The sequence below is a fragment of the Mixophyes fleayi genome, chromosome 5, assembly GCF_038048845.1.
Source record: "Mixophyes fleayi isolate aMixFle1 chromosome 5, aMixFle1.hap1, whole genome shotgun sequence".
Taxonomy (NCBI): Eukaryota; Metazoa; Chordata; class Amphibia; order Anura; family Limnodynastidae; genus Mixophyes; species Mixophyes fleayi.
Window position 1 is genome coordinate 111,880,470 of NC_134406.1, and position 20,391 is coordinate 111,900,860.

A 20,391-nucleotide genomic window follows, 5' to 3' on the forward strand; every position below is an offset into this window, starting at 1 on the left:
TTCTGTAGTGTGTATCCAGCTTAACAAACTCCACTTTCAATCATGTTTGTCTTCCAGGGCTATTTGTTCATTGCTATTGCATACAATAAATAAGCTCAACTGTTTGCAGCAGCAAAATCATTGTCATAACTCAGGGCAAATGAAAACAAATCTGCCCGGAAGACAATCTTCTGTGAAGAAGGAATATGTCTTTAGCATTGGTGGTTGTTTCTTTAATATTAGACATACTGTTCATTCGTAAAGATGGTTCCAAATTGTAGAGTGGCAATTTAGAATTGAAATAATTTTTTTTCATTAGAGTATGCTTGAAAAATATGTTTCCATCTTTAGAAAAAAACTGTGCACTACCCACTCTTATAGCATTCAGATTGAATTCCATTGGGACTCCTACTGTTACCCTATAAGGTCTCTAATTGCTCATGGTTCCGGCTCACTGTAGTATTTAATTGGCGGTGGCGAAGTGATGCGATTCGCCGAGCCCCACCCCCAAACGCCCGGAGAAAAATATGCCAAAGTTGGCAAGTATGCTGTAATATGATGATGGGATTATATTGCAGGAAATACACGTGCGAAGATTTTGATATTCATGGTACAATATTCAATAGACCCTGCATAGGTTTTGCAGTTCGAAATTTGCAGCTCCTGTTTCCAAAATAGTTAAATAAATTACTGTGGCAGGCTTTAAGAATCAGCTTAGTATATACCTTTTTTTTTTCTTGGTTTGTTTCTTCATATTGATATAAATGATTTATAATTCTGCAGAGTTTCCACAGTATAATGTGACTACCATGGCAACCATGGTCACATGGCACACAATGTAGTGAGCAGAGAGGCTTTGGAACTCCCCGTTGAGCTCTGTTTTCACTGTATAATCCTCCTCCTTCCTTCTACGCACTCTGCCTTCACATGTCATGCTGAGAGTCTGAGAGCCTGAGTTTGTGTCTGGTAGCCATACTTGTTTTCCTCCCAGAAAAATTTGAAAGGAATATAATGAATTGTAGGACGATAGCTAAGAAAGCGTAAAGGTACTTAACTTGCTATTTTAATTAAAAAAATACCTTACCTGTGGGATTGCTGCTTTAAATTATATTTTTTAATGTCCAAAAAGTATTTAACAAGTGTATTTAAAAATCCAGTTTTGCTATTCACATTCGAGGCTTGCCATTTGCATTTCAATTTTTTCAAATATTTTAAGCTAAAACAAATGCAAACTGGCTTTAACATGGTTGAACTTGCTCAATTTTTTAAAATTCATCTAAATTTCAAGACTTTCCAGTGAATTTTCAAACTTTTGTACCAATTCAACAAACTAGTTGAAGAAATAATTTGAACTTTCATCATTTGTTAGCCTTGGTTTACTGCTTAAGGTAAGAGGATGTTTTGAGACTGCAATCAACTTTAAGGGGTATATTTACTAAACTGCGGGTTTGAAAAAGTGGAGATGTTGCCTATAGCAACCAATCAGATTCTAGTTATCATTTATTTAGTACATTCTTCAAAATGACAGCTAGAATCTGATTGGTTGCTATAGGTAACATCTTCACTTTTTCAAACCTGCAGCTTGGTGAATTTACCCTTAAGTGATTATTTATTGGATGCATGGGATGAATGTAACATATGGGCATATATTGTTTGCAGACCTCCCTTGATTTAAAACTTTGGAGAGCTACCTCCACCTCACAGTACAAACATTGGAAAGTGGTAACTGAATATCAAACCTATATTTAGCAGTTAAAGCACCTTACAGCGTTTTTGTTTTTTATAATTATAGGAAATTTTAATGACAGGGAAAATCCTATATGGAATGCTTATTAAAATTGTGATACTAACAACATATCCAGACAATAGATAATTAGCACACTAAATCTGTTCTTCTTTTTTATAGGTACAATATGTGCTGTTTCATTCTTGATTGCACTTATATTTGTGCAGGAATCTGGAAATTATTGGCTTGCTCTGTTTGATAACTTTGCTGGGTCCATTCCTTTGCTCATAATAGCATTTTGTGAAATGTTTTCGGTGGTCTACATATATGGAATAGACAGGTATGTTTACTTTTGTTTACTTTTGTAAGCAAAATGTCCTTAATACGTGACTGTCATTCTTTAAATATTGAACTGAAGCTTTGCCCGTACAGATTCATATTGAATCGCTTATCTTATGGTTTATATTTATGAAATGGTAAGGTTAGCTTCAAGTTCAATATAGCAATTTGTTTTCATTTTTAATATATACATATATTTATATATATATATATATATATATATATATACATATATATTGTTAAGAGCGTTTTGTCGCTATCCAATAACGATTGTCGAATCTCGATTTGTGTTTCCAACGCACAAATATTTATACTCAAAAAGTAGCAGAATAATTCAAGCAAAATAATAATAAGTACAGCCGTTACTTATCGCAGGCGCTCTGGATCCAGTGTACAGTCATTCAGGTCTGAAGTCTGTGGTCAAAGTGACTGAACACTACATGAGAGCTACTGCTTATATGCAAACAGAGATACAGTGAAACAATGCAGGTGGTATAGCTTGCTTCTATTGGTCCAGGCTTCAGGAAGGTACAGGGGGTTACACATCATAGGCTGATTCAATCTAAGGAATCCAAAGGTGGGGGTCTCTCCAGGGGATGAGCTCTGTTCTTCCCACCACACTCCAATTACAATCAGTCTATTACCATTTAACAGTTAATATCATATTAAAGGTTTATTCCCTGACATCAATAACTAGAGTATGCAATGTGCGATCTCTTTGCCGAATGCACCAAACAGCTGCTGATGTAAAGGGGATTACTATGATATTAGACATGACACATTTCTTTTAACCTGAACCATATGTATCACTAATATGCATATAACTTATAATATTACACATAAACACTACTATATTTTGACATAAATAACTATGTGTTGCAACTACGATTAATGTGTTCTATTTACAAATGTGTGTGTTGGTGGGAATGTATACTAAAGTGTAAAAACTGTTATTGCCACGTGTTGCGGCTGGATACACCCTTCCACGCCGTAGCGTGCCGTACACATAATTTCAGACAAGGACAATCAAGTTTGCGCGATATCAATTGAAATAACTTTATCCAATTTGCTGACTTCGACAGCTCCACCCTTTGATAGTGTTATGAACTATCACCTAATAACCGTCTCAAGTTCAGGATTATACAACACCTCTTCACAGACCATGATCTCGGTATCTCTCACCTCCCTTTCAGTCTCGTTCTCAGTGTTTCTCCTAGAAGACTGTTTTCCACACTTCAACACAGTAGGAACACATTTGACACACAAACCAATTGCTAAGATGACACCCAGTATAAGGAGAAGGAGCTTACCTACACTAGCAACCATTTCCTGTACCCACTCCCCCAGACCAGAGAACCATTTCACAGGGTTCAACCATGAGAACCAACCTGCCACCTTTTCCCCGACCTCATATCACGAAGAATTATGATTCTTTCGAAATTCCCATTTCAGTTGCAAAATTTCATCCATCTTCCGGTCTATAACCTCTTTAGGGTCATCCGTATTATTGGTGATGTACGTGCAACATTTGACACCGAACTGGGTGGCTAGTGTCACACAGTACCCACCAGTAATAGAGGTGAGATAATTTAGTACCAGTCTATGTTGCACCAACTCCTTCTTGTACGCTTGTAGCTCCCTTCCAGTATACCTGAAAGTGTCATCATACATCTCGGTGATATTATCTATTAATTTAGCTAGGTCTTGAATATATTTAAAGTTCAATGTTCCCCGAGCGGTCCTGGTAAGATCTAGAGCAACCATAACTTGGAAACCCGCAGTTTCACTAATCAATTTTGTAGCTATGGGTTCCTCGCCAGGAATCATATTTCTCTTGCCACGGTGTTCATACTGTGTGTGTATGTATGGTGTTGATGTAGTCTTGTGAATACCAACCATTTCATCATGAGAAATAGTCATGATTTCAGGAACCAGTTTAGCTAAGAAACACAAACCCTTGAAACTCGGAGTCACCCAGGAATAAGCTTTTCTCCCACAAACAAAGTACACATCATCAGGGAGAACATAAGGAACAGTATGCCCATTAATTATATCACATAAGGTTTTGACAAAACTACCCATGCCTAGTGCCTCCATTTGTTCGAGACACATGTCAGCATGGATGACATTCTTACAATTACCTATAGAGACCTTTCCAATGGATAGTTTCTTATGTTTAGTTACACGCCCTAATTTGTGGTGTCCATCATCAGTCCTGCCTATTGGTGACCTTACAAGTCTCTCTAAAAAAATGAGTGTGGCGAGCCATTGTCTGATCAGATAGGTCAGCTTCCCAATTCTGCAGACGCTTTGCATGAGTGCTGTTTAGGCACAGTAAGGATCTGTCTAAGGAGTATTGTCGAAGCTTCAGACTAGGGGACCTAGTGTTATTGTACCTCCCTTCTATGGGCCTCCCTCCCTTCAATTCTAGTACCTCAGAGATGTTTAGTGGGAATGGTACTAGTCCTATGTTATGCTGTCCCTGAGGCACATGTGAGCACACCCAGCACTCAGTTTGATTTAGAACCTTACCCACTAAGGAGTGATAATCCTCCAGGGGATGCCCGCCCATGTCCAGGGTACTGGTGGACTGGCATCGCTGGATGCCCTTTTCTTCAACTAGGGATTCACAGAACTTACAGATGCAATACTCATCAGACAATAGCCCCTCACACTGTCTCTGAGTTCCCGAGCTAGCAGACTTTTTCATAACCCCTGTACTAAGCTTGATAATGGGCTGCTCTGGATATTCTACTAACTCCATCTCATCCGTATCACTACCAGAACCTGCCTCTGTCCTCCATCCTCCTTCGCAAAAATCGAATGTCCTATAAAAAGTAAAAACAAGGAAAATCCTGGAACAAAAGAAAAACAAAAACCGCCACTCCATCGCTGGAAAGATAGTTCTGAGGCAACGTCTCTGGTTCAGGTGTCTTGACTGCAGGCTTTAGGTCTCCCGAAACAGGTTTACGAGTGACAGATCAGTGTCGTCGGTCTCAGCTTTATCTCACACTTTCTCCGGGTTACTTACTCTCCTGCAGTGGGTGGAATGGACCCAAGTGTCTCTCTCTGCAATCTTCAGTGATGTAGTACTGGTCAGCAGCACTTGGTACGGGCCTTCCCAACGGTCTGTTAAACAACCTGAACATAAAAAATTGCGGATCATAACATAGTCCCCTGGTTCAACATCATGACAGTTCGTTTCTGGCATACCAGGTGACAGCATTTTGAGTTTTTGTTGTTGTTTCAGCTGTCTGCTCATTTTTATAAGATATTGCACAGTCACTTCATTATTACACTTTAAGTCGTCTTGCGGTTGTCGGCTGAACAGTATCTCAAAGGGGGACAGATTAAGAGAAGGTCTAGGAGTGGTTCGGATGCTATGGAGGACTAGTGGCAAAGCTTCAGGCCACGCTAACCCAGTTTCAGCCATTACCTTACCAAGCTTTTTCTTAATGGTACCATTTACTCTTTCCACCTTACCACTGGCTTGTGGTCGGTAAGGGGTGTGAAGTCTGCTACTGATTCCCATGAGTTTACACATATTTTGGAAGAAATCACCAGTAAAGTGGGTACCCCTATCACTTTCAATGATTCAAGGGATACCAAACCTACACAGAAAATCTTGTACAATTTTCTTTGCAGTGAACACAGCAGTATTAGTGGCTGCCGCATATGCTTCTACCCAACCGGAAAACACATCAATACATACTAACACATACTTTAGATTCCTGCACAGTGGTAATGGGATATAGTCAATTTGTATTACCTGAAAAGGTCCGTCTGTAGGAGGGATGTGGGATGGCTCAGTTGGAATAGTTTTCCTGACATTTTTCCTCAAACAAGTAAGACATGACATTGCTTTCTTACCAGCCTGAGAGGAAAATCCAGGAGCACACCAATATGCTCTCACCAGTTTGCACATACCTTCTTTACCCAGGTGAGTCAGACCGTGTGCTGCTTCAGCCAGGCTTGGATAGTATGTTCTGGGAGCTACAGGCTTACCTTGTCCATCCCTCCAGAGTCCTGAGGACTCTTGACCACATCCCTTCGCCTTCCAGACCGCCTTTTCCTGCAGGGAACACAAATCTTGCATTTCAATTAATTTCTGCATGTCTAATGTCTGAAAAACCATCATAGTCTCGGTCGACACAGTCATAGGTTGCCCTGCCGCCCATTTAGCAGCTTCGTCTGCCATGTTGTTGCCCAATGACACCGGGGGGTAAATGTATCAAAGTGCGAGTTTGCCAGCGTGTTTAAATCGCGGCAAATCGCGGGTAAACGATTTTTTTAAAAAAAATGGAAATGTATCAAGCTGCGATGTTCAAAATCGCTGGTCATCTCTGGCGATTTTGAGCGATGTAAACACTCCCGAGTTTAGCTAACTCTGCGGTGTTTGGCAAACTCTCCTGTGTTGTAACAGTGAGATGTAAACACATCACTGTTACACTGACCTGTCATATAGCTGCCGGAGCTCCATTGATACCTCCATAAGGGAATACTGTATCTAGCGCTTACGCAATTAACATAGCACATTGCGCAAGCGCTACGCTACTTGCGTAACCTGGTTTTACTGTATTACAGGTTACGCAAGTAGCGTAGCGCATGCGCAATGCGCTACGTTAATTGCGTAAGCGCTAGATACAGTATTATGTGATTTCCCCACTAGCGTGGGAAAATACCATAATACAGTAGTTAGCTCTTACGCAAACAGCGTAAGAGCATTGCGGAACAGACCTCCTACTAGGTAGGAGGTGTTTGCGGCGGCTCCTGGCTTTTTTTTATTTTTATCTTCAATCAAGACTCAAGATTCGGGATGTACAAATATGTGCCCCTTCTGGGCGAAGAGTTCCTGATGGCACAGATTCCCTTATGGAGGTATCAATGGCTGGGACTGGGGCAAGCCGGCAAGATGGATTTACAAATAATAAGTGACATTGGAGCAAGAAAGAAGGCATCATCGGTAAGTATTTGGGTTTTATTATTTTAATAAATACTTGTGGTTTAAAAGAGGGTGGTTAGTGTCTTTATTGTGGGTTTTATTATTTTTAATAAATGTATGTGGTTTCTATGAGGGTGTTGTGGCTTTGTAAACTTTTTTCTTTGTGTAACTACAGGGCCCAGCAAGCCAGGGATGTCAGAGCATGTTGGCACTTGTGGTTCTCCAAGTGCCAACATGCCCTGGCTGCCATGGGTATGCTGGTGCTTGTAGTTATACAAGCACCAGCATGGCCACACTGTTTTTGGCAACCTGGCTGGCTGGGACTTGTAGTTCCACAAACAAAATTGGTGTCAGTTTGTTTTTTTAACTACTTTACGCTGTATTACCCTACTACCCACAGCCCAGGGGTGGTAGGAAGAGCCCTAGTGCTATCAGCACTGGGCTGGTTCTTTCTAGGGGGGGGGGCCCGCTCGTTTTTTTCAGTGGACCCCACTCCCTAGGGAATCCAGCCCAGCGCTGAATAGTCTAGGGTTGGTTAGTCATTATGGCAGGGGGACCCCTGCTGCGCGTCTCCCTGCTATAGTGCCACCAACCCTGGCTGGTTTGCCTAGTGCTGGTAAAGTGAAAATCGGGGGAACCCCACGCAAAATTTTTCCCCGATTTTCACGGGACCAGCACTAGTCAGGCAGCACTAGGGTTAAGCATAAATAGCGGGGGGACCTCACACTTTTTTTTTTTTTCAACTTTTATCTGTTCTTTAACATTTTAACACTGCCAGGGCAGTGTAACAGTGATGTGTTTATACAACACGCTGCTATCAAGCAGCGTGTTGTATCTGGCGTGTTTTGAAGCAAACTCTCCTGAGTTTGCTAACTTGCAGCTTCATACATTTGAGAGCTGTATAGCTGCAGTGGCAAACAGTCGGGAGTTTGATCACTGGCGATTTTGCAAACAGCGATTTTGACAGAAGCACAACTCTGGCGATTTTGCATGAAATCTCAGCTTCATACATCGGCTAGTTTCAACTCTCCTGAGAAAATCGCTGGAGTTGCAAACTCGCAGCTTGATACATTTACCCCCGGGTCTTCTTCAGAGTTATGGGCTTTACACTTTATGACGGCTACTGTCCTGGGTAACCGTATCGCTGTCAGAAGTCCTTTTATGTGAGTTTGCCACTGGCATACCTGCTGCTGTCGCAAAGTTTCTAAGACACCAAAGGGCCCCAAAATCGTGAACTACCCCGAAGGCATACCTAGAGTCAGTATATATATTGGCTGATTTATCTTTTGCCAACTCACAAGCTCTCCTTAATGCTACTAGTTCCGCCACCTGGGCTGAGTGAGGTGGGCCAAGGGGTTCAGCTTCTACAACATCCTGATCGTCTACAACAGCGTAACCAGTACATAGTTCTCCCGTCTCTGTCTGTCTATGATAACTCCCGTCTGTATAAAATGTAAAATCAACATTTTCTAAGGGGGTGTCACGTATGTCGGGCCTGGCAGTAAAGGTCTGGTTCAGGTATTCCATATAATCATGCGTATCAGTACTCTTGCCAAACTCATCATCACCCAGGGTCTCCTCACCTCCCACCCTTTGTGTCTCTCGAGAGACATATGGAAGGTATGTAGCTGGATTTAAGGTGCTACATCGTTTGATGGTGATGTTTGAGGGTGCCATCAGAGCTAGTTCCCATTTTGTGAATCTAGCTGAGGAAACATGTCTGGTTTGAGCTCAGTTTAACAGAGCTGATACAGCATGGGGTGTATAGACAGTTGAATCATGTCCTAATACTACATCCTTGCTCTTACTTACCAGTAGAGCTGTCGCTGCTACACTTCTGAGACATGTTGGGAGTGATCGTGCCACAGTGTCCAATTGTGCACTGTAGTATGCTACTAGTCTGCTAGCGTCACCATGTTTCTGTGTGAGAACACCTGCTGCACAACCATCATCTTCCGTACAGTATAGCTCAAAAGGCTTTTCATAATCAGGTATTCCCATTGCAGGTGCTCTAGTCAGACTATCTTTGAGATTAAAGAACGCTTGCTCTGACTCTTCTGTGTGTACGACACATTCTGGTTTCAAGGAAGAGACTAGCTCCTGCAATGGTAATGCCAGAATAGAAAAACTTGGGATCCAGGATCTACAGTATCCACACATCCCCAAGAAGGTACGAATTTGCTTCTGGCTCTGAGGCAGAGTCATGTGTTGTATGGCCTCAATTCTGTCAGTCGTCAGATGTCTTAGCCCCTGGGTGAGACAGTGCCCTAAGTATTTGACCTTAGTCTGACATGGCTGTAACTTGTCCTTTGCCACTTTGTGCCCTGTTTGCGAGAGATGGAGCAACAACATTTTAGTATCATGTAAACATGACATAAAAGAATAAGAGCACAACAACAAATCGTCCACATATTGAATTAGAACAGACCCATTGCTAGGATGGAAAGTTTGTAAACAGTCATGTAAGGCTTGAGAGAAAATACTGGGGCTGTCAATGAACCACTGGGGCAGTCTGGTCCATGTATATTGCACCCCCTGGTAGGAGAATGCAAAAAGGTATTGGCAGTCAGGGTGAAGAGGGACTGAAAAGAAAGCAGAACATAGATCAATGACAGTGAAATGACTAGCAGATGGTGGAATCTGCATAAGGATGACAGCTGGATTCGGCACTACGGGGAATTGGCTCTCAACAACTTTATTAATTCCCCTTAAGTCCTGGACTAATCTATAGCCCCTCCCCCCACTCTTCTTCACAGGGAAAATGGGAATATTTGCTTTGCTGGAGGTACGAATTAAAATCCCTTGTTGCAACAGCCTCTCAATAACAGGATATACCCCTAGTTCCACCTCCGGTTTTAATGGATACTGTGGGATTTTTGGAGCTATCTTACCACTTTTTAGATTTACCATGACAGGGGCTACATTTGCCATCAATCCAGTGTCCTGTCCATCTCTGGTTCACAGTGAACCCGGTATTTCCAGCAACATCCCCTTTACTTGAGATGGACTTTGTTCTACAACGGCAGAGTGCAACATTAACCTTTGAGGGGTGTCCAATATATCCTGTACCTCATGCGCGACCTTCTCTGGTATATCTAAGAACACACCATCTGGGGTACAGTATATGACACATCCCATTTTACATAACAAGTCTCTCCCTAGCAAGTTAGTAGGAGCTGCTGCAGCTAAGAGAAACGAATGCTTAGTATGCAGGGGCCCGATAGTAACTTCTGTGGGTTTAGTTATAGGATAATGTAACACTCTTCCCGTTACCCCCATAGCTGGAATAGTCTTACTGGTCACCTGTAGATTAAAAGGAGAGGTTATCACAGATCTGGCCGCCCCTGTATCTACAAGAAAAGTTTGTTTCCTACCAGCTATGTCAACTATCATTGTTGGTTCTTGTCTCAGACTCTCAGTTAACCTCACTGGCTGTAGACTACAGGTATGACCTGACCCCTAGCGCTGACTATCGCTTTCCCGCACAGCATTTGCTGCTATTAGATGCGCGGGTAGATGTGAGTCTTCTAGTCTTTGTGAATTCCTCCTTGGAGGATATCTACGTGACCCACCCCTCTGTGCATTGAGTCTTTCCTTCTTACAATCTCTCATGTAATGTCCTTCCTCATTACAGTTGAAACACCTGATCATTTTATGTTTCTTGTTATGTGGGTTGTATGCTGCTGGTCGTGTATGCATCCCCTCTAGAGCCTGTATACTTACCGTTATTAACCTATCACTTTTCTCTTCCTTTTTTCTAAAAAGGTTTTTGTCATACTCCACAGCAGACTCCCTAAGAGAATCTACTGTTATGCCTCTCCAATTAGGAAATGTGGTTTGTACCCTCGTCTTTAAATTTTCTCGAAGGCCATCCATTAATACTCCTACAGCTACTTCTCTGTGATGTGGGTCCTCACCTATGTTTGATATCCCAGTGAACCGTGCTATCGCTGTTAGAGCTCTAGCGAAGTAATCTGATGCTGTTTCATTATCTTTCTGTTTGATGGTGAAATTTTTACTCCAATTCGCTACTACTGGAAAATAGATGGCTAAATGTGTGACAATTTGTTCTATATTCTCTTGATTAATCTCATCTGTCAAGGTGTCATCTTCCTCCAACGAACAATCTTTAATATATTTTTGTATGTTAGTATTGGGAGGAAGACACGCCCTCAACACTACAAGCCAGTCCTTTTTGGTTGGTTCGTGTGCATTTCCTAAGTCTTTAACAAATTTCTGCCACTTAGCCAACTTATTTCTAGAGTCTGGGGATTCAGTCATAATGGAACGTAATTCTGATCTAGTCCAAGGACAATGCATTGTAACATTTCTTAAAGGAACTACACCATCCTTATCCGCCTTCCCATTGGGAACTGATATTGTGCGGACTGGATATGTACCCACTGGTTCACTATCTTCTGGGTTAGCTACTTCAGTACTTTGAATATTATCTCTCCTAGTGGTCACACTACTCTCACCTATCTCAGCCATTGCCCCCTTTCCATACTTACGCTGAACCACTAACATATTAACAGCATGGGCAATGGCTGAAATTACCGTGGGTTCATCCTCTTCTTCAGAAACACTTGCTTTAAACTGACTTAAAACAGGATATAACTTAGCAATTTCCTTTTTTTCATTTTTAATAACGGCTGTACTTACTCCTCCCGCCACATAGGGTGGCGGGGGCGCGCTTGCGCTGAGTTCTCCACGCTTCTCAATGGCTACTTCCGTTGTGCGCGCGCTTTTCACCACGCATACTTCTGCTGTGCACTCGCTGCTCTGCCACGTGTTGCCTTCCATTTGCCACAATTTTAAACAGTCATTATGTTTATTTCATACTTTTGTTGACTTAATCAACCACACTTTATCTTTTTTGTTATTTAGTACCTCTGCATTAAAACTCCCTATTGTTGGGAAAGGCATAACACACTCTTTGGTCATCTCGACCCACGTGTCGCATTAACCGTTGCGTATTCACCATATTTCTTACACATAAGAAACCTTGCTGAACCAGTAGGCCCTTCCTTAGGCAGTACACTGGCCATCTCTAGCGTATGCTTAGCACCCATGTTGAACAGTACCTTCTATGCGGAACACAGATACACCGCAATGCTCTGTTCCTTCCAGCAAACAATTTCAACTATGTTGCTACAATGACCGCTAGAGATCTCTAATGCCCGGTGGACGTATTTCCACTAGCTGCGTCCACTCGCTTTTTCTCGCACCAGGCGAGGACCCCTAACACAGAAATATCACTGTGGGCCCCAAGGGCTATCAGCTCCTCGATACCCTGGCTCAACCACAAAAATCTGCTTAGTTTATTATAGCTGGGAGCGCAAAGTCGATACAATCAGTCTGCCTTTCCAGTATAATTCCTCCTAGCTGCTCCTCCAATTCGCACTGACGGTTGTCATGCGGTTAGATCGCACCGCCTACTGATACTAACTAGCAGTAAACTTTGCTATCTATTGGTGGCGCTTTTGCGAAAACCCCCTTTGTCTTCGCATTCGGTATACCTGCCCCTTATACCGTCCTTCAGTTGGGCAACCTGTCTCTCCAGACAGCAACTGAGCACATCAACAATAAACAGTGTATCTACGCTACAAAATCACACACTATACACCTTTTCTGCGCAGAAAATCAAAAGTTCCCAACAATAGTAATAATGTCTCAGAGGCTTTCACAAGTAATTATATTATGCACATATGATAACTATCAAAACGATTGTTTAACCACGTGGCAAATCTTACCGGAAGTTCACATATGCTAAGCAGGAAGTACACATACACTATGCAAACCAATATATCAAAACGCAATATGACAGAAAAAGAAACAGTTTTCTCTTTTGTCCCTAGATTCTAGTTAGCGCACCTTCAGATTATGCAAAACGGACATTTGGTTTCACAACACAGAGTAAAATTCAGGTTTTGAACACATTGCGTTCTTACCCGTATATGACGCGTCTCCACCCTTTGTTGCGGAACTGAAATCCGTTGGTCTTGCGTATCGTCCGGCAACGAAACCTCCGCTGCGAGCCTCCATATTGTTAAGAGCATTTTGTCGCTATCCAATAACGATTGTCGAATCTCGATTTGTGTTTCCAATGCACAAATATTTATTCTGAAAAAGTAGCAGAATAATTCAAGCGAAATAATAATAAGTACAGCCGTTACTTATCGCAGGCGCTCTGGATCCAGTGTACAGTCATTCAGGTCTGAAGTCTGTGGTCAAGTTGACTGAACACTACATGAGAGCTACTGCTTATATGCAAACAGAGATACAGTGAAACAATGCAGATGGTATAGCTTGCTTCTATTGGTCCAGGCTTCAGGAGGGTTCAGGGAGTTGCACATCATAGGCTGATTCAATCTAAGGAATCCAAAGGTGGGGGTCATCTCTCCAGGGGATGAGCTCTGTTCTTCCCGCCAAAACTCCAATTACAATCAATCCATTAGCATTTCACAGTCAATATCATATTAAAGGTTTATTCCCTAGCATCAATAACTAGAGTATGCAATGTGCGATCTCTTCGCCGAATGCACCGGACAGCTGCTGGTGTAAAGGGGATTAATATGATATCAAACATGACACATTTCCCTAAACCTGAACCATAGGTTTCACTAGTATGCATATACCTCCTTTATTAAACATGAATTCTACTATATTTCGACATAAATGACTATGTGTTGCAACTACAATTAATGTGTACTATTTACAAATGTTTATGTTTGTGCGAATGTGTGTAAAAGTGTAGAAACTGTTTATTGCCACGTGTTGCGGCTGGATACGCCCTTTTATGCCGTAGCGTGCTCTACGCATAATTTCAGACAAAGACAATCAAGATTGCTCGATATTAATTGAAATTACTTTATCCAATTTGCTGACTTCGACAATATATATATATATATATATATGTATGTATATATAATGTAGCAATGAGGCCTATTTGCCACAGCTCTCCTGCATAGGGATGGGTGAGGTCCCAGGAAATCTGCAGGGGAAAGCTGCATACAGAGTTAATTCCCACACAGTCTTTCCCATCGCACAAGATAAACTAATTTGAAATAATCTTGACACCATTCAGAAAGTATTATTGATAAATAGAGCAATGGGATTTTGTTTTAAAAGTTGGGTAGATTTTTCATTTCCTCATAGCTGTTAGGAAGTGTCTCTTGCAATTTGCCATGTACTAGTAGGATATGTCATACAGAGATCTATTTATCAAGCAGTGAAGAGCCAACACACTGGCCTATGGGAACAGAAGCACTAATCAATGCATCAAAGCTTTCGCAGCAAAGTAATGCCATCTCATTGCCATCCACCTGAAGCCTCTCCAGCTTCACTGGATCCCTCACCCATGGAAGTAGCAATTATTCCATTCCCTACTCTTGCTTTCAAATACATTATTGTGTGATAAAAACTGAAAATAACTTTTATAATTATTTTTATAAATTATTTTTAAAAACAACTCTATGTGAGTGTGGTGCAGCTATATGCAACAAAGTATAGTCTATAATGCGTGTTCTCCACAAATTCACAAAAAGAAGGTTTACATGATTAAATCAATGTAATGTCAGTCATGTACAGTATGGAACTTATTTTAAACTAACACCTGATATCTGTTAAAGTTTTGATTTTCTCTTGTAGGTTTAATAAAGACATTGAATTCATGATTGGTCACAAACCAAATTTTTTCTGGCAAGCCACTTGGAGAGTTATCAGTCCTCTTATTATGTTGGTTATATTCATTTTCTATTTTGTGATTAAAGTTTCTCAGGAACTTTTCTACATTACCTGGGATCCCAGCTTTGTAAGTATCACAACAGGAAAATAATGTTATTAATGGTATTCATGTGAAGATGAATAACTTGTTTTGACGGAACATGGCTTCATCCATAATGAACCATATCTAAATGGTCCATTAAGATATATACTACAGCTTAGTTCTAAGTATGATGCAGTGGTTGATTTCTTGCTGCTATTGCTCTATATAGAAAGCTGTTTATACAAAACATTTTAGGTTTTAAAGAAATGCTATTAATATAATATTGTTTGGAGTATAATTACTTGTCTAAACAGTATATAAACTAGAAATTGCTGGGCCTTATAGCAACCTCTTGGTCTCACCTAACCCTTCCCAACACACATTTCACAATCCACACAGTTTACAACTATAAACCTTAACCTACAATCTATCCATTGCTGAAATGCATTAGCTTCACTAATATCAAGATAGAAAGAAGAAAACAAATAAATAACTTGCAAATGATAATTCAATAACGTAAAAACAGGTTCAGGCCATATCCAATAAATACCCTATGAAATTCTTTAAGGTACACGGCAGAAATGTCTGTAATCCAAATTCCAGCTATGTAAGATAGTCATAGAACAAGACTCTAGTCCAAATCAAAATAATCTTATGATCTCTAAAATTCCACTCGTGCTCGTATGTGTAATAATCCTAAACACATAGCCTCCTCATGGGGGAGATACCAGTCTATATGGAGGTTCCTCAAATAGCACAGGGTTAGTGGGTTTCAAATACCTTTATCAAATCTTGATGGTAGTGGACAATATCAGTGGTGGCTAATGTCCTTAGCGTTTAAGACCATTTTGTATAGGAAATTAAAGAATAAAATTGCAGCCTATATTAAGTTACTTATATAGGTACACAACCTCACATTTCGAAGTCCGTAGTTATGTATGAATTCTGATTCCCTGAGGAAGCACCATCATATTGGGGTGAAACGCGATGGAAGAAATTAACTATCATCTGGAAATTTCCTTTTATGTACTGGAAGCCACATTTCTACAGAACCATCTATTACATACACCGCTTCCTATGTTTGCCGACTGACAGTAAAGCCGGCATATCAGTGACAGCTGGGTACGAACTTCAGTCCACAACATCACAGCGCATGCGCATATTCACGTTGTGTCTGGATAGTTTTAACTACCGGGGATCTTAATGCTGGACCAGTGCTGTAACTAGACATTTTAGTGCCCTGGGCGAGACAAGGCAACGGCGCCCCCCATCTAAGTGGGAGTGACATTTGCCAAGTGGGTGTGGCCAACCTAATGTGGGGGTGTGGCTAGCACTTTACTGAAGGAATTCTGTTACACATATTTGCAAATGCACGAGAGATATATATATATATATATATATATATATATATATATATATATATATACACACACACACACACATACATATATACAGTGGTGGGATTCAAATAAATTAACAACCGGTTCTCTGCCCTAATGACCATTTAAAGTATGCAAAAATATATACCGAAAAGGTATTCTAATATTTTATGCACACAATACTCAAATAAGAACAAGTAAAAGAGATAAAAGAGTAAAAATAAAAAATAAACCGAATATGGAAGAAAAATTCCATATATTAATTTAGTGCTGTATCTTTAAATATTTAACTGTGACTGGTAGTCAGATGAAGGATGGAAAGGTAGAATGACATAAAAAAGAAGTGAAAAGGTGTGAAACTATAACAAGGGTGTTTTATCTTGGCAATGCAAGGATATTAATTATTTTTTTTGGTAGTTTACAATTGGACAGGAGGTATTAAGCAAGAAGAGATTGTAGGTATACTAGGTACGTGTGCCACATTCATAGGCCCGGCGCTCCCATTAGGCAAGGTTAGGCACTTGCTTAGGGCGCCGGGCTCTGGAGGACACCTGGAGGGTGCCACAGTATTCTAAAATACTTTAAAACTGTGCGGCGACCGCTGACCATACCTATCACGGCCGCCGCACAGCATTCAGATGGACGGGGAGGGGGGGAAGAGGCTATTTTGTCACCACCGCCGCCTCTCTGCTCCGTCTCCTCCCCTCCACTTACTAGTGTCAGTGAGTGGAGGGGAGGAGATGGAGCAGAGAGGCGGCGGTGGTGAGACAAGGTAAGGAGAGGAGGGAGGAGGGAGGAGGGCGGCGATTTTTGCGGGGGGGGGGGGGGGGGGCGCCGCTTTTTTAAAAATGCCTAGGGCGCCGTGGACCCTAGCACCAGCCCTGCACATTCAACAAGATAAGACGTGTAAATCATAATAGTCAACTAGGATTTTTTTTTAAAAAAGGCAACATTTCTGTTCATAGGAAAAGAGAGATGTGAAAATGAAAAGGGGGTAAACAGAGTAAAACAAAAACATTGAGGGGGTATTCAATTGTTAGCGTTAACGGAAAAAAACGAGCGCTCAAAAAATATTACCGTTCATACGGTAATATTGCGCGAGAAAAGCGTTAATACGGTAGTTTACTCGCGGAATTTCAGCTCGCCGCTCAGGGAGCGGCGAGCTGAAATTCCGCGAGTAATTACCGTATTAACGTTAAGATTTTTTTGAGCGCTCGTTTTTTTTCCGTTAACGCTAACAATTGAATACCCCCCTGAATGTCAGCTGTACTATTATCAGCTACAGTAATAAGGTCAGAGATACTTGTTCAACTCACAAGCTAGAGCACATATAACTAAAACCTTTGACTGATAAGTATTCATACTGCCCTATTAATAAAACAGCAAAAACATTGCCTCACAAATCAAAAACTATTAGGATTTCATTCACAATTTTTTTTGGATGCAGAGATGCAATCACATAAACTCCACACAAAGCTAAAAAACATTTTGGCTGGAGATAGAAAGCAAATTTACCTTGCATGTGTTGTTTGAGAGAGAGGGAGAAACTTCAGCCTTTCACTTCCTGTCAGTGGAACGCATATGCGGAAGGTAAAGGCTGTATATACCGAGCCAGGTAGCGGGTGGCTGCTGCGCCCCATTGGGCTTGCGCCCTGGGTGACGGCACTGCCCGCACCACCCGCACCACCCTAGTTACGGCTCTGTGCTGGACTCCTTCCCTGCACTATCTCCACCCGCACCTTGGGGCAGGTAATAGAGTATCCTCACGTGAGGACCAACATGTGAGAATTTACCATCTTTAACTACGGACTTCGAAATGTGAGTTTGTGTACCTATATAAGGAACTTAATTCGAGAGGAACCTCCACATAGACTGGTATCTCCCACATCAGACAACATTCATATGATGAGACAATATTCATTCTGAAAAGGGATTCCTTTTCATGAGCATCATATTGTGCAGATACGGAAACGCATATGTATGTATGATTTTTCTTATGATATAGTTTTAATCTGGTAGTGCTGGCAAATTGATGTCATTTTCCAGGTCTTCAGAAAATAATCAATAAACAAAGAGCTCCCTTCGCAAATGAGCTCTTATCAGTTATGCCTCATATTTGTAACCGGGGGATTTCCCATGCTCCCAGGCACAACAGGGAGATACGTCTTAGTTTGAGCACATGCGCAATAAGGAAAAGCACGCTTTTCTCTTCAGGATGTGGAATAGTAAAGGAAAAGCATATCTTGAACATTGTATCTCCTGAAATTTACACCTATGCAAAATGACCCTTTCAATCCTGAAACTTCACTGTACATTAGCTCAACTCTACTCTTACATTAGACTACATATACTTCCCAAACTCTCTTAATAATATGTATGTACTCTTCAATTCCAAGTGAAGTAGACACAAATGCCTATTTCCTACTCACATATACAGACTTCCAAATTCACTTAAAAACATTGTTCTCACCTTTTTTTTTATCAGATAATTTCTAATTGTATGCAAATGATTACTTTGACTTTACTTGAATTTGGTACAGAAGGAAACTGCAGGAAAAAAATGCTACTATTCCAAAGTATAATCAGTAACACATTGTGTTTTAATTAGTGTGGCCCCATATGCCTAGCAGCTAGAAATAGTGACCTTTGGCAAGAATCACTCAGCAGTAACACTATATTTTAAAGGATGCTGATGATTCAAAAACACGAAAATCTGGTCTGCTTGGCACTGAAGAATTGCCCTCCAACATTCCACACATTCCTTTATTCCTGGTGTCACTGTGTGAGCAAGAGAGTGATGTGGCCATTCAGATTACTCCACAATACTTTCCACCTGTATCATAACTAAAACCTTTATGAGCACACTGTGGAGATTAGGTCCTTCTTCATTCAATCCACATCTCGAGTGTGAGTACATGTATGTGCAAAGAATTATACGCAGCACATAACAGCTAGAAAAGCAAGAAACAAGATACTATAAAGTAATATCTTAAATCAGGATCTCAATTATATCAAGTTTTTCTGGCATCACTTATGACTCCTCAGCTGTTTCGTAAAACACATTGAATTATTAAATGTTATCATAAATAAATACTCTAGTAACAACCTGCATGTTAATACTTTACAGGATGAATTTCCAAAAGCAAAAGAAAATGCTTATCCTGGTTGGGTGTACGCAATTATTGTAATTCTTGCTGGAGTTCCAAGTTTAGTAATACCTGGATATGCAGTTTACAAAGCTATTCGGAACTGCTGTAGTAAGGATGATGATGAACAAGAAATTATGAATGCGGCCTCTATGGTGTCCATTAATGGTGATCCTAAAAACAAGATGTAAAGTTTACAAGCCATTATGCAAGACTTTCAACTGAGAATATGTAAAATAAAACAACTATTATTTTAGCAAGTTCCTTTTTTCGATATAGAAAATTGTAATTGGAGCGGAAAAAGGTGAAGAAATTAAGCATCTTCAAGAGGGTTCCAGAGAAGAGCTAAAGTGACATTTATAAAAGTATATAATAATGATTAACCATGTGTTCACTGAACTACTGCTAAACCAGTGTCTACTTTGCACATGTCAAAAGACTTTAACAGTTTTGAATTCAGCTAGTACTATTTGTTTTGGATATCAATAGATTTTGCAAGTATGACATACTGTAAGTAGCCCACTAATAAATGTAAATTATCTATTCAGTTTAGATTTAAATTCCACAAAACAATCCACCAATATCTGTAACTGGATTGTTGAGTACTCTAAAAAAATCTAGTAATCCAGAAAAGTTTATAAATATGGGTCAATGCTATTGATTGAAAAACAAATGTAACCAAGTTAGGAAAGTTGGCATTGTTTTACCCAAAGTTGTTGACGTCCCTATAGTGTACCTGTTTTATAATTTACTCAGTAACACCAGTACATTGTGTTGAACAGATCTCGCAACTACATGCTCCTTTAAAAAAACAATGTTTTATTTGTCCCTTTAAAAGAGGATTCAAAAATATAAGCTACTAAAGCAGTATATATATGTGTTTACATCTTCAGAATCATGATTAATAAAGCCAAACTGTGTTATTTCTTTGAATTAAAGTAGTCATTGGGGTCTGTTAAGAATTTGCTTTAAAAACAACTTACACTATCCATAACTTCTTGACTTGTGCAGAAAATATTCATGGGGGTTAGTATACAAAACATTATTTATAACACTTGCCTCTCTTGCTAGGAATATAAACTACTATGGAACAACCATGTACTCTCTTTCAA

At 40.5% G+C, this 20,391-nt stretch overlaps 1 protein-coding gene across 1 annotated transcript in view; it reads left to right on the forward strand.

Moving 5' to 3' along the window:
• SLC6A19 (solute carrier family 6 member 19) overlaps nucleotides 1-20,185 on the forward strand; it is a 102,891-nt gene extending 82,706 nt beyond the window's left edge. Inside the window, exons 10-12 of the mRNA XM_075212696.1 lie at nucleotides 1,886-2,045; nucleotides 14,637-14,799; nucleotides 19,261-20,185. Coding sequence (XP_075068797.1) covers nucleotides 1,886-2,045; nucleotides 14,637-14,799; nucleotides 19,261-19,470 — 533 coding nt within the window. The 3' untranslated portion in view covers nucleotides 19,471-20,185. The remainder of the gene's footprint in view (nucleotides 1-1,885; nucleotides 2,046-14,636; nucleotides 14,800-19,260) is intronic.
• The last annotated feature ends 206 nt before the right edge of the window (nucleotides 20,186-20,391 follow it).